This window comes from Dendrobates tinctorius, unplaced genomic scaffold (genome assembly GCF_039654945.1).
Source record: "Dendrobates tinctorius isolate UK_male_01 unplaced genomic scaffold, ASM3965494v1 ptg000032l, whole genome shotgun sequence".
NCBI lineage: Eukaryota > Metazoa > Chordata > Amphibia > Anura > Dendrobatidae > Dendrobates > Dendrobates tinctorius.
In genome coordinates, this window is record NW_027361700.1 from 15,406,984 (window position 1) to 15,424,655 (window position 17,672).

General features: G+C 44.6%; 1 protein-coding gene across 1 annotated transcript in view; it reads right to left on the reverse strand.

Annotated features, from left to right (window-relative positions):
* The window catches only part of TBKBP1 (TBK1 binding protein 1), a 134,067-nt gene that overhangs the window by 66,043 nt on the left and 50,352 nt on the right, over positions 1-17,672 (reverse strand). Inside the window, exon 6 of the mRNA XM_073572475.1 lies at positions 4,224-4,285. Within this exon, the coding sequence (XP_073428576.1) occupies positions 4,224-4,285 (62 nt within the window). The remainder of the gene's footprint in view (positions 1-4,223; positions 4,286-17,672) is intronic.

Genomic DNA, 17,672 nt, shown 5'->3' on the forward strand with positions numbered 1-17,672 from the left:
CATCAACAAACTGGAGCAAGTTCAGAGAAGAGCGACCAGAAAGGTGACCGGTCTGCAAACCATGTCCTATAAGGAACGGTTACAGGATTTGGGAATGTTTAGCTTGCAAAAAAGAAGACTGAGAGGAGACTTAATAGCTGTCTATAAATATCTCAAGGACTGTCACATTGTAGAAGGACCATTTTTATTCTTATTTTCAAAAGGAAAGACTAGAAGCAATGGGATGAAACTGAATGGAAGGAGACACAGATTAGATATTAGAAAAAACTTTTTGACAGTTAGGGTGATCAATGAATGGAACAGGCTGCCACGAGAGGTGGTGAGTTCTCCAGCAATGGAAGCCTTCAAACAGATGTTGGACAGACATCTGTCTGGGATGATTTAGTGAATCCTGCTTTGAGCCGGGGGTTGGACCAGATGACCCAGGAGGTCCCTTCCAACTCTACCATTCTATGATTCTATGAAAAGTAGGCCTAAAGTAAGTGAGGTGCACTGGAAAGCAAGAGCATGACTTCCGGGCTAAGGAAAGATTTCAGAATTTTTGATCAATGCAAAGAATGGACTTCTATTTTAGGAAATGAGTATATAACTACCCTCCTGTGGAAATCCCCAAGATATCAGGGATGGTAAAGTTGAAGGCAGTCCCCTTTAACTGTGATTGCCCCATTGAATCTAAGACAATTCTCTTGGATGTAGCATAGAGATGATGTGACAGGCATATTGTGCAATGACTGGTGCAGTCTAATGAGTGACGTAGAGGAGAGGCAGGCAGGTCTTGCAGTAGATAGCCTCTCAGAGACGTGCCATGGTGTAAGGAGTTGGTAGGGTAGATGAAGACGCCGTGTCAACAAATGGGTTGTATGTTGAGGTTTATGGTTTTAATATGTTCTTGTGTGTGACAAAAGGTTTAATTTTATTCCTATGGCCGGTGTTGTGTTCAATTCTTCTCTAGGCGATGCCTTAAGGTCGTCCCTGAGAATGCGGGAGGTCTGTCCACTAGAGGAACCACATTAGGTAGAGGAATAAAGCTTACAATACACAGGGCATTAGGTAGTTAATAGCGTTGGATTAGCCCATATTTTGGGAGGGGTTAGAGGAGTTTTATAAGAAAAGTGTTTTCCTGGATAGGCATTTCAGGTCAGTTGGTGTGGAAGTTCTAGTTAATAGAGAGTCTAGTCAGGTGTGAGTGAGTGGAAGCAAAGCTAGACATTATAGTGCTAACAGGTTCTAAGAAATGTAGATGCAGCAGAGGCGAGAAGGTGCTGTCAATTCAAGTCTCCTCACAGCATCAGGACACATCCGAAGTTTCACCTGGACGCCGGGATAGATTTGAGCCTGAGGTCTGGAAGAGGTATTGTGTGCCATACCTCTGTCCCTCCCATGTGAGGAAGATGTTGGCCCGGGACACAGAGAAAGGGAAGGATGGTGGTCCTCAGAGAAGCTGTTATGCTGGAAGGAGGGTCCCTAGGGTCAGTAAGAAAAGTTGGGCTATGGACAAGTCGGGCAGAACGGAGAAAAAGACTGGAAGGACAGAAAACAAAGGTAACATCACTACACAGGGACTCTGTCTTATTCTGTATGCTGCAGTCGTGTATAACTAAATTGCACAGTAAAGCTGAACCTGTTAACTCGGACGCAAGGTCTCCTGTCTTGTCTTAAGCTAAAGCTGGACCTGGTCCCATAGACGGGGAGGTAAAAAGAATTCCTGGAGGAACAGTGAATAAAGCACTACACCCTGACTCCTGTTTAGAAGAGGGATTTCAGGGCAAAGAAAATTCAGTTCCGGCCCACAGCAAACCAACCCTGTGCCTCCTTCGTTGGTACATTACAGCAGGATTCCTACATATTTGGAGCTGCGGCAGAGGTCCCCAATTGCAACTAAAAACCACACTGTAGGGTTGTGCCACGTTGCTAAATAAATCTAGTTTCTGTGATATTTTAGAGGAGCCACTACAATTAGCCTTAGTCTGTGGTCACACTTGCGTGTGCAATGCGAGAAACTCGAAACTGTATTTCTATGCAGCCACACACTCCGGTCCCGAGTGCCGGTGGCAGTGCCTGATATTTGATGCGAGAGATTTGCGCGAGTTTCCCGCATCACACTTGCAAGTCTGACCCCGGGCTTAGGTTCTCACTCCATAAGGAAGCTCCATCACAAGTTCTAGTTTTTATTGGAGCAAAAAACCAGCATGCGACCTTTTTATTTTTTAAATGATGTCCTCCTGAAGGAACAAACGGACCTTATTAAAGTGCAGCAACTTCTCTCTTTTTTATGGCTTGATAAAAGCCCTGAGCGGCCGAAAAGTTGTGATTTTTCAGTACTAATAAAGTTACCAAAGGAGGACGTCTGCTGCCCTTGTTCCCGGATTTCTCTGCATTGCTACAACCTTGTGGAGGGTTGCACCAAGTGTGCACGGACAACAGAGTGATGCACGGGACTCATCTATTGCAGCAAGTTCTATAACGGAAAAAAAAATGGAACGCTAGTGTGGACCTATCCTAGCCATGATTAGGAATATAAAAATCTAAATTTTGGATGGGTTAAATATACTTTTCACAGGGTGATACTAAATGTTCATCATAGTTCACATGAAACAACTACAAAATAAAAAGTTAAGTTGCTATGGACAATTATTTTTATACTTTTAACAGTATCCCAATTTGCTGGTGAGTTCTTCTGATACTTGATATAACTCAATAACATTTTTTAGATAATCATAAAGTAACTACACAGAGTAAAATACAATCATATACACACAATCACACAATGAAATCACACGACGTAAGACTTGAGCCTAGAGCACCATCTTCTGACAAAATGTTGCAACCAACTGTAAGTATTCATTTTGAATGCAGTTTACCATATTCTCCCACTTGCTTGCCCTAAATATTACTCACAGGAGGGTCGGATTAAAGTTGGTGAAAGCCACTGGACATAAATAACTTCATTTTTGAATATTTTAATAGTAACAGTAAATCATGTGTAATTAAAGATAACTGGAGTACAAGTTTCTCAGAGGTTTCACAGCTGAAAAACATGTATTGTTCTCCTGTCTGTTAGTATGGATCTGATTCAAGAGGAGCAAAAAATCACGTAATGCCCAGACCTGTTTAAAAAGGGAACCAACTAAAGGTCTCAGTACTTTACTCTTGTCTACTGCTTTAATTCAATACCATATCTCCCAATTTGAAAGTTGGGAAAGAGGGACATATACTGCATAGCATGCTATTTTTATATCCTCATACAGAAATAATGCTCTTAATAAAACCCATCAGTGTTCTCACATTGTTCGATACTCCTTTCAAAAACGTCAAAGTTCCCATCACACACTGTATGAATCCCTTACAGTCTACCATACAGTATGATGCTTGTCATCACCAATACATTAAACCCCACATGTAATGTTTACTGCCCTTGCCACATTATGCTATCCCCGCAGTCACCTCCACACTATGATGCCCCCACAGTTTCCCTCAACACAGTATGGTGCCCTCACAGTCTTCCACACAGTATAATGCTCCCACAGGACCCCACACAATATAATGCACCCACCACACCCCCACACAGTATAATGCCCCTCACAGCCCCACATACAGTATAATGCCTCCATAGACCCTCTGACATTGTATACTGTTATTATGCCACCACAGCACTCACACATAGTATAATGTCCCCACAGTCCCTCTAAACAGTATAATGCCCCCACAATCCCACCACCCAGTAAAATGCCCTCAATAGTCCCACAATACAGTATATTGCTCACATAGTTCTCCTCCCAAACAGTATCATGCTCACACAGTCCTCCAACACAGCTTGATGCCGCCCCCCATAAGCCCTGCCAGAGTAAGATGCCATTCACAGCCCCCACCCCAGAATGTATATTGCTCCCACACAAGCATCCCAGCATATCTGTTTCACTGACTGTCTCTGCTGTCCACTCATATGACCTGAAAAAGCAGGGACTTCATGGTTCCTTACTCTCATATTATGTTCAACTGTATTTGTGCCCTGAGGACACCTCCGGGGCACTTCCCTAATTTTTGGACTGTCCCGCTGTATTCGGAGCAGTTGGGAAATACGCATTACATTGATGCAAGGCTGCACCCTGCTGGGTAAATTACCTTCATGCCAAGGCTATGGTTTTTTATTCTAGTCATACAAACGAACATAATATCCATGTATTGTCACAACACAGGACAGTTTTGATAGAACAGGGACTTACTGGTCATCTCCAACCTCTTTCAACCACGCCATCTCCCTCTGGGTGTGTCTGGAAGCCAGTTCCTATAGTCACAGAGACATATAAAAATGACTTAAGTTGTATTATTATGTAACATCGTAGGAAAGATCAGAATAAATATCACATCTGCCATACGCTTCTTTATGTAGCATGTGTTGCCTGTGGGAATGACTTCAACATAATGCTGTCTGCCCTGTCTATGTGTGGTGACGGTGGAGTCTATCAGTAGGTTGTTGCTGCCCAAGTGACTGAACCTTTCATTCCTATGGATGTGATACGTGGTGTCTATGTTTATGGGTCCTGATACGAGCGAATGGTTTGTGTGAGGAATCAGAATATTCTAATTCAAAGCTTGTGACATAAGAAATCATAATCAGTAATTAATAATGAGCTACTCAGCTCCTTCAGGATTTGGCAACTTTTATTAGCCTTAAAGGGAATCTGTGACCTCATTTTTGGGCTGAGATACGGCCACAGCCATCAGGGGCTTATCTACAGCATTCTGTAATGCTGTAGATAAGCCCCCAATGTAACCTGAAAGAGAAGAAAAACGAGTTATATTATACTCACTCGGGGGTCCGGTCCGATGTGTGTCGCGGTCCGGCGCCTCTCATCTTCTAGTGATGACGTCCTCCTTCTTACTTCTGTCGCGGCTCCTGCGCAGGCATACTTTATCTGCCCTGTTGAGGGCAGAGTAAAGTACTGTAGTGCGCAGGCGCCGGACCTCTCTGACTTTTTCCGGCCCCTACGCACTGCAGTACTTTTGTCAGGACTCTAATGTCAGGACCCTGTCAGCATCGGCAAACTGCCACGCAGAGCAGGGTGACTTACCCACACTATGGGAGAGCGCGGGGTCCAATACTGTAGTGAAAGTTTTGAGCACGGGACCTGCGACACTAAAGGTAGTATAGAGTACCAGTACCTACGATCATGTGACCACAGGGGGCGTGGCTTAGCATCCTGCAGCAGTAGATGACTGTAGGATTCTATTACAGGAATCCTGGAGTGAAGATTAGGGGAACTCAGGTCAGACAAGCGGGGGGGTCATACACAGAGAGGGCAGAGTGATACCAGAGGAGCAAGCAGAGAATAGTCAGAATCATAGAATCATAGAATCGTAGAGTTGGAAGGGACCTCCTGGGCCATCTGGTCCAACCCCCTGCTCAAAGCAGGATTCGCTAAATCATCCCAGTCAGATGTCTGTCCAGCTTCTGTTTGAAGACTTCCATTGAAGGAGAACTCACCACTTCTCGTGGCAGCCTGTTCCACTCATTGGTCACTCTAACTGTCAAAAAGTTTTTTCTAATATCTAATCTGTGTCTCCTCCCATTCAGTTTCATCCCATTGCTTCTAGTCTTTCCTTGTGAAAATGAGAATAAAATTGATCCTTCTACAATGTGACAGCCCTTTAGATATTTGTAGACAGCTATTAAGTCTCCTCTCAGTCTTCTCTTTTGCAAACTAAACAATCCCAAATCCTGCAACCTTTCCTCATAAGACAGGGTTTGCAGACCGGTCAACATTCTGGTTGCTCTTTTCTGAACTTGCTCCAGTTTGTTGATGTCTTTTTTAAAATGTGGTGCCCAAAACTGGACACAATATTCCAGATGAGGTCTGACCAAAGAGGAGTAGAGGGAAATAATGACTTCACGTGATCTAGACTGTATGCTTCTGTTAATACATCCTAGAATTGCATTTGCCTTTTTTGCTGCTGCATCACACTGTTGACTCATATTCAGTCTGTGATCTATTAGTATACCCAAGTCTTTTTCACATGTGCTGTTGCTTAGCCCTATTCCTCCCATTCTGTATATGCTTTTTTCATTTTTATTGCCCAGATGTAGTACTTTGCATTTTTCCCTGTTAAAAACCATTCTGTTAGTTGCTGCCCACTTCTCCAGTTTATTTATATCTTTTTGAATCCTCTCTCTCTCTTCTCTAGTATTAGCTATCCCTCCTAGCTTTGTGTCATCAGCAAACTTAATCAGTTTACCCTCAATTCCTTCATCTAAATCGTTGATAAAGATGTTGAACAATACAGGGCCCAGGACAGAGCCCTGTGGTACCCCACTTGAGACATTCTTCCAACTGGATGTGCAGCCATTTACGACCACTCTTTGGGTCCGATCACTAAGCCAGTTATGAATCCACCTAACAGTTGCATTGTCCATTCCATACTTAGTCATTTTTTCAATAAGGATTGTATGAGATACTTTGTCAAATGCTTTGCTGAAGTCAAGATATACTATATCTATAGCATTTCCTTGATCCACCCAATCAATGATTCCGTCATAGAAGGAAATTAAGTTAGTCTGACATGACTTATTAGTTACAAACCCATGCTGACTCTGTTTAATCACTTCATTCTTATCCAGGTACTGACATACATGTTGTTTAATAATTTGTTCAAAGATCTTTCCTGGTATAGAAGTCAGACTCACCGGCCTATAGTTGCCTGGGTCCACCTTCTTCCCCTTTTTGAAGATAGGAACAACATTTGCTCTTCTCCAGTCTTCTGGGACTTCTCCTGTTCTCCAAGAATTTTCAATGATTATGGAGAGGGGTTCAAAAATTTCTTCTGTTATCTCCTTCAGTACTCTGGGGTGTAATTCATCTGGACCTGGAGACTTGAATTCATTTAGGCTAGCTACGTGTTTCCTCACTATCTTTCTGTTTATAGATATCCTGGATTCTTCTATTCCCTTAATAGTACAGTGAAGTACAGTTGATGTTACATTTCCTTTCTGAGAGAAAACAGATGCAAAATAGGAATTTAAAAGTTTGGCCTTCTCAACATCCTGTCTTACCATTTCATCATTTTCATCCTGTAAAAATCCTATAGCATCTTTGACTTTTCTTTTACTTTTGACATATCCCCAAAATCCTTTATTATTGCTTTTGACATCTCTTGCAAGCCTCAATTCATTGTCAGCTTTAGATAATCTGATTTGTGCCCTGCAGGTTCTGCAGACAGCATTATATTCTTCTTTAGATATGCCTCCCTCTTTCCATTTTATAATCATTTTTTTCTTCCTTTTTAGGATGTGCTTAAGCTCTGTGTTCATCCATCCTGGCTTCCTTAAATGCTTCCTATTCATTCATACACAGAGATAGCAATGCGGTACAAGGGGGCAGTCAGAGAGTAGTCAGGTCCAAGGCAAAAGAGTCATATATGGGAATAGCAGAGCAGTACCAAAGGAACAGGCAGAACTCGTAACAGGGACAGAACCGGGTCAAAACCAAACAAGCATAAAGTATCACAGTCACAAGGCACACGTACGCACAAGGTCAACTAACTCAGCCGAGGGCAGGAGTATAACTGACACCGGACCTAGGTCAAGTGAGCATTAAATAGCCAGCCTCTGCCAGAGAGAGGCAGAAACAATTATCCCCTGTCTGACCAGGACGGGCCAAAGACAAACCCCATCCTGGATCATGACAGTACCCCCCTCTCAACGGGGGGCCACTGGACCCCCAGGTCTCTCAGGATACTTGGCATGAAAGGCCCGGACCAACCGATCCGCATGAACCGATCGAGCAGGAACCCACGACCGGTCTTCAGGACCGTAGCCTTTCCAATGTACACCTCGTACTCAAACTGCCCGTCTACCAAAACCGGAGGCGGGGAAGACAATGATCCCTCCCCACAGGACCCCACAGGTTTCAAAAGGGCCCTATGGAAAACACTGGGGATCCGTAGAGATGGCGGGAGACGCAACCGAAAAGCCACCGGGTTAACCGCTTCGGTAATTTCATAGGGACCAATAAATTTAGGTCCAAGCTTCGCAGAGGGGACCTTGAACCTTATATTCTTGGTAGATAACCATACCTTATCCCCAACCTGGAACACCGGCCCCACGAACCATTTTTTGTCTGCAAAAAACTTTTATCCTGGGCCTTCGTAATGTTACTCTGGACCTCCCGCCATACCTCCCCCAACCACTGGACAGTCTCATCCGCCCCAGTCCAAACGGGAAAACTCTCCAAAATGTGGATGAAACCCATAGTTGCAGAAAAAGGGAGATGTACCCGTAGACTGGTTAATGCGGTTGTTAAACGCAAACTCAGCCAAAGGTAACACAGTACACCAATCATCCTGTCGGGCTGAGGTCAAGCAACGCAGAATTTGCTCCAGAGACTGATTGGTCCGCTCAGTCTGCCCATTAGTCTCTGGATGGTAAGCGGATGAAAAGGACAGACAAATACCCAACCATTTACAAAATGCCCTCCAAAATATGGAAACAAATTGTACTCCCCTATCAGACACCACATTAAAGGGTACCCCATGCAACCGCATCACATGCTCAACAAACAATCTGGACAACGTTTCCGCATTAGGTAGAGCCGCTAAGGGTACAAAATGTGCCTGCTTACTAAACCTGTCCACCACAACCCAAGCGATGGTATTACCCTTGGAGGGGGGAAGGTTGGTGATGAAATCCATGGACAAATGAGTCCATGGTCTCTCAGGAATTGGCAGTGGTACCAATTCCCCGGCCGGCCGGTTATGGGGGGTTTTCGCACGGGCACAAACATCACAAGCAGACACATATTCCCCAACATCAGAGGCTAAAGAAGACCACCAGAATATTCTGGCGATGGCCTTCCGGATAGCCGAGATCCCTGGATGTCCACCCAGAACTGAGTCGTGGAACTCCCGGAGGACCTTAAGACGAAATTGAGCTGGAACGAACAGTTTATCCACCGGCTTAGCCAGAGGTGCAAGAGACTGGGCTTCCCGAATCTTCCGCTCCAACATATTAGAAATACCTGCCACCACCACCCCGGGCTGAAGAATGGAGGATGGAGGTTCGGGGGGAGACACCGGATCTAGACTGCGTGACAAGGCATCAGCTCTGACATTTTTGGATCCTGGCCGAAAAGTGATAGAGAAGTGGAATCAGGAAAAAAAAGTGACCATCTAGCCTGTCTAGGAGTCAACCTTTTAGCTGACTCAATGTAAGCTAGGTTCTTGTGGTCCGTAATTACGGTTATAGGATGGACAGCCCCCTCCAAAAATGTCTCCATTCTTCAAAGGCCAACTTCACGGCCAGAAGTTCTCGATTTCCAACATCATAGTTTCTCTCCGCAGGGGAGAATTTCTTCGAGAAAAAGGCGCAGGGTCTCAAATTAGTCAAAGTGGCGGGTCCCTGGGACAATACCGCCCCCACCCCCACCTCTGAGGCGTCCACCTCAACAATAAATGGTTCAGACGGGTCCGGTTGAATAAGAAAGGGAGCATGTAAATGGTTAGCACTTGGCCTAAGGGTTTGAGTTCACGGTGCCAGTGAAAAGGGACGGATAGTCCCCAAATTGCATAGACAATATAGAGTCACTGCACACGCTGGTTATGCTTATTGTGAAATAAATTTATTGCTTGATGGTGAAGAAGCGACATCTATCTGACGTTTCGGCCACATCGGCCTTTATCACAAAAGTCGCTGCAATAAAATACATACATAAAAATATCAAAAAATGTTCAATTTATACAATATATACATACAGTATCGAGAGAAAATGGAACACATGCATTAGGATCACTTAGAAAAATATAGAGACACTCAAAACTTAAGAAAGAGAGATAATGCGGTAGATAAGACAATATATGAAACAACATGGAGGAACGCGGTCATACCCCTTTAATTGAATGGAGGGTCTGTTTTCACCGAATCGATAATGTCACTGCTAGGCATTAATGAATTGATAGCATATTCTGTAAGTAAGGATAAACGGACATATCGTTAGGGTGACATATAATGAACAAAGTACTGAACTGGGTGTCTGGAGGCACAATGAATAGATCAGACTTGCCAGCGTAAGTGATGTAGCCTTAGAGCTAGTTATGCACACAGAGAACTACAGAGGTCTGCCTATGCATCTAGCCGGGGTATGCCCAGAAAAATGGTATAATGTATAGTGGGGAAAAAAAGGGGGAAAGAGTATATACCAAAGTCGCCGATAATCCTGATTCCTGAGGAGGTGGTGGACTGGTAAAAATGCCAGAGCTAAATGGAGAAGAAGGGGTTCATTAGGTATAAAACAGGGTTGGTAGTATAGCGGTGGTCCTGAAATGGGACCATATTCAAGTTGGTGGTACAGCGGTGGTCCCTATTTGGGACAGTACTTACAGTTACTGGTGGCGAAATGGGTGAAGTACGCACAGTGGTGCCAAAGAAAACCAAAAGCAAAACACAAAACAAATATCCTGGAATAAAAAAGTAAAAAAATATATTGCAAAAATTGCATGAAGGTAGTAATAATAGTAATAATAAGGGTATTTAGTTAACATAATTTTGATCAAAATAATGTAGAAGCCATCCCGCCACGTCACGGCAACCCTTGTGGGACAGTCCTAACTCTTGTATTTAAAACCTTTCCACTTGTCAAGTGACGTAAATGTGAACAAGGACAGAGGGACTGAACCACCAGTAATAGTATAGGCCAGACAGGATGGATTTTCAAACTCAGAAACAGGGCGGTCACACCCTTATATGCACAGAATGCACAATGAAACAAATGAGAAACTGGGTCTGAGCAGAAAAAGTAAATTAATGTGCATGCAAAATGTAATTGCATATGAACACATGACCTTTACACAGAGAAAACCAAAAGCAAAACACAAAACAAATATCCTGGAATAAAAAAGTAAAAAAATATATTGCAAAAATTGCATGAAGGTAGTAATAATAGTAATAATAAGGGTATTTAGTTAACATAATTTTGATCAAAATAATGTAGAAGCCATCCCGCCACGTCACGGCAACCCTTGTGGGACAGTCCTAACTCTTGTATTTAAAACCTTTCCACTTGTCAAGTGACGTAAATGTGAACAAGGACAGAGGGACTGAACCACCAGTAATAGTATAGGCCAGACAGGATGGATTTTCAAACTCAGAAACAGTTTAAAAGAAATAGGATATAAATAAATGCATCATTCATTCTATTACATTTTATCCTATTGTTGACATTTCTTCCCATCCCCATTACCCGCTCACCCCCAGGTCACATATTAACTCCTTTCATTTCTTTTATTTTTAACTTTTTTTCTATTTAAGTTTGGACACCTACGCAGTATAAATGCTTTATGTCTAATTGTATGTATATTATTTGCAATAATACTGTGCTTATATATCTGTTTGATATTCATTAACCTTGTATATCTCAACTGCACAGCCTTTTTATTTTACACTGTACCTCCCCCTTATATGCGTGTGTTCTATTCAAAGCCTCAGCAGCCTCTGCGTGTCCTCAGTATATTTCCCCTGACTGCGCTTTACTGCGCATGTGTTGGCAGCCAGCGCCATCTTTTTAGTGGCTATCAGTATGAGACGACACGGCCGTGCTCCAATGCGCACGCGCCGGCGTCTGACCTCACTTCCGTTCACGTGACCAGACCGGACAGTGTAAATAGCGTGACTTGGTACTCAGCATCCACTCACTGCTTTGGCACCACTGTGCGTACTTCACCCATTGCGCCACCAATAACTGTAAGTACTGTCCCAAATAGGGACCACCGCTGTACCACCAACTTGAATATGGTCCCATTTCAGGACCACCGCTATACTACCAACCCTGTTTTATACCTAATGAACCCCTTCTTCTCCATTTAGCTCTGGCATTTTTACCAGTCCACCACCTCCTCAGGAATCAGGATTATCGGCGACTTTGGTATATACTCTTTCCCCCTTTTTTTCCCCACTATACATTATACCATTTTTCTGGGCATACCCCGGCTAGATGCATAGGCAGACCTCTGTAGTTCTCTGTGTGCATAACTAGCTCTAAGGTTACATCACTTACGCTGGCAAGTCTGATCTATTCATTGTGCCTCCAGACACCCAGTTCAGTACTTTGTTCATTATGTCACCCTAACGATATGTCCGTTTATCCTTACTTACAGAATATGCTATCAATTCATTAATGCCTAGCAGTGACATTATCGATTCGGTGAAAACAGACCCTCCATTCAATTAAAGGGGTATGACCGCGTTCCTCCATGTTGTTTCATATATTGTCTTATCTACCGCATTATCTCTCTTTCTTAAGTTTTGAGTGTCTCTATATTTTTCTAAGTGATCCTAATGCATGTGTTCCATTTTCTCTCGATACTGTATGTATATATTTTGTATAAAGTGTACATTTTTTGATATTTTTATATATGTATTTTATTACAGCGACTTTTGTGATAAAGGCCGATGTGGCCGAAACGTCAGATAGATGTCGCTTCTTCACCGTCAAGCAATAAATTTATTTCACAATAATCATAACCAGCGTGTGCAGTGACTCTATATTGTCTAAGAACGGGAGCAGACATGAAACATTTTTTTAAACACTGAAACGCCGCTATCGCTGCGGCTGACCAATTCTTGATATCAGCCCCCTTTTGACTCATGTCTGTGAGGAGTTTAACCACCTGTGAGAACCCCCTTATAAATTTGCGATAATAATTGGCGAATCCTAGGAAACGCTGCAGAGCCTTCAAATCACAAGGTTGAACCCAATCGACAATGGCCTGCACCTTATTAGGATCCATGCGATACCCCTCAGCAGACACAATGAATCCCAGAAAAGACAGTTTCTGAACAAAAAATAAACATTTCTCTAGTTTAGCAAAGAGACAGTTCTCCCGAAGCCTTTGGAGAACTGCCCGAATATGACCAATGTGAGCCTGTTTATCAGGTGGGTAGATCAGTATGTCATCCAAATACACAACCATAAGGGTGTGTGCACACGCTGCGGATTCTGCTGCGGGTCCGCAGCAGTTTTTGCTGTGGTGTACAGTACCATTATTCCCTATGGGAATATAAAACCGCAGTGCAGACGGTGCGGATTTTTCTGCGCGGTTTTGAAACCGCAGAAAGAATTGACATGTCAATTCTTTCTGCGGATTCCGCTGCGGTTTGCCATCTCCTCCATTGTGGAGAAAAACCGCAGGGCAGAACCGCACGCCAATCCGCAGGTAAAACCGCAGGTCTTTTGACCTGCAGATTTACCTGCGGATTTTACAAAATCCGCGTGGCCAAATCCGCACCCCAATCCGCAGCATGTGCACGTACCCTTAAACGTCCAATAAAATCAGAGAACATGTGATTGATGAAATTTTGGAAGACCGCTGGAGCATTGGTCAGACCGAAAGGCATGACCAAATTTTCAAACAACCCTTCAGTAGTGAGAAAAGCAGTTTTCCACTCATCTCCTTCCTGGACTCGGATAAGGTTATACGCTCCCAGTAGATCTAATTTCGAAAACCACTTAGCTCCGGACAACTGGTTGTACAAATCAGGAATAAGTGGGAGGGGATACGTATTTCTCACAGTTATCTTATTTAACTCTCGAAAATCGAGGCATGGGCGCAAACCACCGTCTTTTTTCTTTACGAAAAAGAACCCCGCCGCCACGGGAGAGACAGAAGGACGAATGTGTCCCTTACAGAGACTCTCGGAACTGTATTCCTTCATAGCAGCCCGCTCGGACCTGAAAGGTTATACAAGTGGGCCTTGGGCAATTTAGCACCTGGAACCAGGTCAATGGCACAATCAAATGGGCGGTGTGGTGGTAAAACTTCAGCCTGTTTTTCGGAAAAAAACGTCCGTATAGTCTTTTAGGTACTCCGGAATACCTTCCAGACCAACGGACGACACAAACACAGTAGCAAGACATTTCTCAGAACAATAGGGACCCCATTTAACAATGTCCCGAGATTCCCAATTAATCACAGGATTATGTAATTGTAACCAGGGGAACCCCAACACCAGTCCCGCAGGCAGGTTGTCCATAACAAAACATGAAATACGTTCCTGGTGCAAGGAACTCACTTTAAGGAGAAACTCCTCTGTAAGAAATATGACATCATTCTTAGCCAGTGGTGTTTTGTCAATGGCAACAACATGGATAGGAGTCTCCAGCCTAACTGTCCCTAACTTACACCTGGACACCAAGTCAGAGTAAATAAAGTTCAACGACGATCCGCAATCCACGAAGGCAGAAGTGGATGTGGAGACACTCCCACAACAAAATTCCACTTGCAACAACATTTTTGAAAATGCAGAAAAAGGTACCTGAGAGCCTGGGTGACCTCCACGACAATCACCCGGGCTCAGTCGCTTGTTGGTCAGTGGACAGGAGGGGCAATCCTTTTTCCAATGTCCAGAATCGCCACAGTGAAAACAGCATTTTCCCATGCTCCTTTCTTTCTCCTTGAGGTCGATGGTTCCCATCTCCATGGTTTCCAATGTAGGACTGGCTCCCCTTCCTTGGGAGAATAACGGTGTCTCAATCTGCATCACTCCCCTCGCCCGTAGCCTGCGATTCATTCGGACGGCTTGTGTCATAGCCTCCTCCAGGGAATCAAGCAGAGGGTGGAGAGCCAAGGCATCTTTCAGATGTTCAGACAGGCCTCTACGGAACAAACCCCGGAGGGCGGCATCATTCCAGCAGACCTCAGCAGCCCAGCGTCTGAACTCTGAGCAAAACCACTCGGCTGAGTGTTTCCCCTGGCACACACTCATCACCATGTCCTCAGCCATACGCATCCGATCAGGCTCATCATAAATATGCCCCAGGGCCTCAAAAAATGCATCCACAGTCATACGCTCAGGGGCCGTGGTCGGAAGGGAGAAAGCCCAAGTCTGGGGGGCTCCCCTTAACAGAGACATAATGACCCCCACTCTCTGACTTTCATCCCCAGAAGAGTGTGGTCTCAATGAAAAAAAAAGCTTACAGTCCTCCTTGAAAACTCTGAATTCCTTTTTATCTCCAGAAAAGGTATCCAGTAACTTAACCGAAGACTCAGGGGAAACTAATGTAACATCCCGAGCCCCCGATGATAAAACCCCCTGCACAGAGTGCTGAGACTGAGCCAGGACTTGTTGTTCCCCAAGGAGTTTCTGAGAGATCTGAGTCAGGTGCTTTACCTGCTCAGAAAGAGCGTGCATAGGATCCATCAAACACACAGGAGAAGGGGAGCGGAGAAAAAAAAAAATGGTAACGGTCAGTTATAATGTCAGGACTCTAATGTCAGGACCCTGTCAGCGTCGGCAAACTGCCATGCAGAGCAGGGTGACTTACCCACACTATGGGAGAATGCAGGGTCCTATACTGTAGTGAAAGTTCTGAGCACGGGACCTGCGACACTAAAGGTAGTATAGAGTACCAGGACCTACGATCATGTGACCACAGGGGGCGTGGATTAGCGTCCTGCTGCAGTAGATGACTGTAGGATTCTATTACAGGAATCCTGGAGTGAAGATTAGGGGAACTCAGGTCAGACAAGCAGGGGGGTCATACACAGAGAGGGCAGAGTAATACCAGAGGAGCAAGCAGAGAATAGTCAGAACGTAAGCAATGAGTCATACACAGAGATAGCAACGCGGTACAAGGAGGGCAGTCAGAGAGTAGTCAGTTCCAAGGCAAAAGAGTCATACATGGGAATAGCAGAGCAGTACCAAAGGAACAGGCCGAACTCGTAACAGGGACAGAACCGGGTCAAAACCGAACAAGCATAAAGTATCAGTCACAAGGCACACGTACGCACAAGGTCAACTAACTCAGCCGAGGGCAGGAGTATAACTGACACCGGACCTAGGTCGAGTGAGCATTAAATAACCGGCCTCTGCCAGAGAGAGGCAGAAACAATTAACCCCTGTCTGACCAGGACGGGCCAAAGACAAACCCCATCCTGGATCATGACAACTTTACTCTGCCCTCAACAGGTCAGATAAAGTACGCCTGCGCAAGAGCCGAGGCAGAAGAAGGAGGACGTCATCGCTAGAAGATGGGAGGCACAGGACCGCGACACCCATCGAACCGGACCCGGATCCCCGGTGAGTATAATATAACTCGCTTTTCTTACCTTTCAGGTTACATCGGGGGCTTATCTACAGCATTACAGAATGCTGTAGATAAGCCCCTGATGGCGGTGGCCGCTTCTCATAGGCCAAAAATGAGGTGACAGATTCCCTTTAAGGAACTCAGCGGCTTGTACTCTCTTCAATGTACACGCTATATCAACAGAACCACTGAGCTCAGTGATTGGCTGTAATCATGTTAAGCTCAGTTTGTTTACGCTTTTTTTTCTTTTAAGAGAACTTGTCACCTCATTTTTAGTTATTAAACTGGTCCCAGTGTGGTGATAATGCAGCAAAGTGCATCTCTAATATAATTTTGCCAAATAAAAGCTCCAAGTATTAGGTTTAAAAAAATCGCCGCTCTGAGTCAGTGGCCCCATGACGTGTGAGCGTGCAAGCTATGTGCGCTACGGTGTCCCCTCAACTCTGCGCGCCGGCGCAAGCGCGCATCTGACATGAAGCTGAGACTGTGCACCCAGAGTCAGTGCGCATTCTTGGGCAGCTGATGGGCAGTGCGCACGCGCGGGATTTGATATTTGGTTGCTGTGACTTCGAGACAGTCACGGCAATCAAATGCAATGCTGTGGGTGTGCATAATTTCAAAAGTACATTGAATAATCTGTGACTAAAAAAGATAAAGTCACCACCCCTATGACTGAAAGAAAAGCTATGTGAAGGAATCCTATAATGATATAAAGTGTTATTAAACCTAATACTTGGAGATTTTATTTGACAAAAACATGTTAGTGATGCTTAATGCTTCACTAACAGCACAGTGGGGCCAGTTTAATAGCTAAAAATGAGTTGACAAGTTCCCTTTAAGTACCTGAGTGTTTGGGCAAAAGTTTGTTGAAAGAGGACAAACCCTTTAAGCCCCACAGGATACATAGAGCAACATGGGAAGGGAATCCACGTTGATCGGATAAGTGACGAGGAAGTCAGGTCTGAAGCCTAATCTCGTGGTCAGACTGGAAAAATATTACAAAAAGGGTCTCTCGTTCTGGATGACCTATCCTGTGTTGTCTTAAGGCTCCGTTACACGCTTCAATGTCCCAGCGATCCCACCAACGATCCGACGTGGATGGGATCACTGGGACATAGTTAGCTGATCACTGCTGAGCTGCCACATAGACAGACTCACCAGCAATCAGGACCAGCGAGCAAGCTGGTATCCAAGGTACACAGCGGGTATCTAAGAGCCGCGCGGCTCTTAGATACCCGCTGTTTACCTTGGAAACCAGCTCCCAGCGTCGCTAATCGTTGGTCTCTCGCTGTCACATGCAGCGATGCGCGCTAGCCAGCGGGAGACCAACGATCAAAAAATGGCCCAGGACATTCCTGCACGATCAGCGATACCCGGCGGCGGGGCTGGTCACTGATCCCCGTCACACACAGCGATTTCGCTGGTGAGATCGCTGTGGCATCACAAAATCCTAGCGCTCTCGCTGTGTGTGTGACGGGGCCTTTACACAGAGAGCCAATTGATTTGAATGGGGACGGTGTAATGTCTAATTTCTCCTGTGGTGGAGCTGCAGGGAAATAAAGGACTAAATGGGAAATGTATTAAGACCAGTGGATTTTTTTT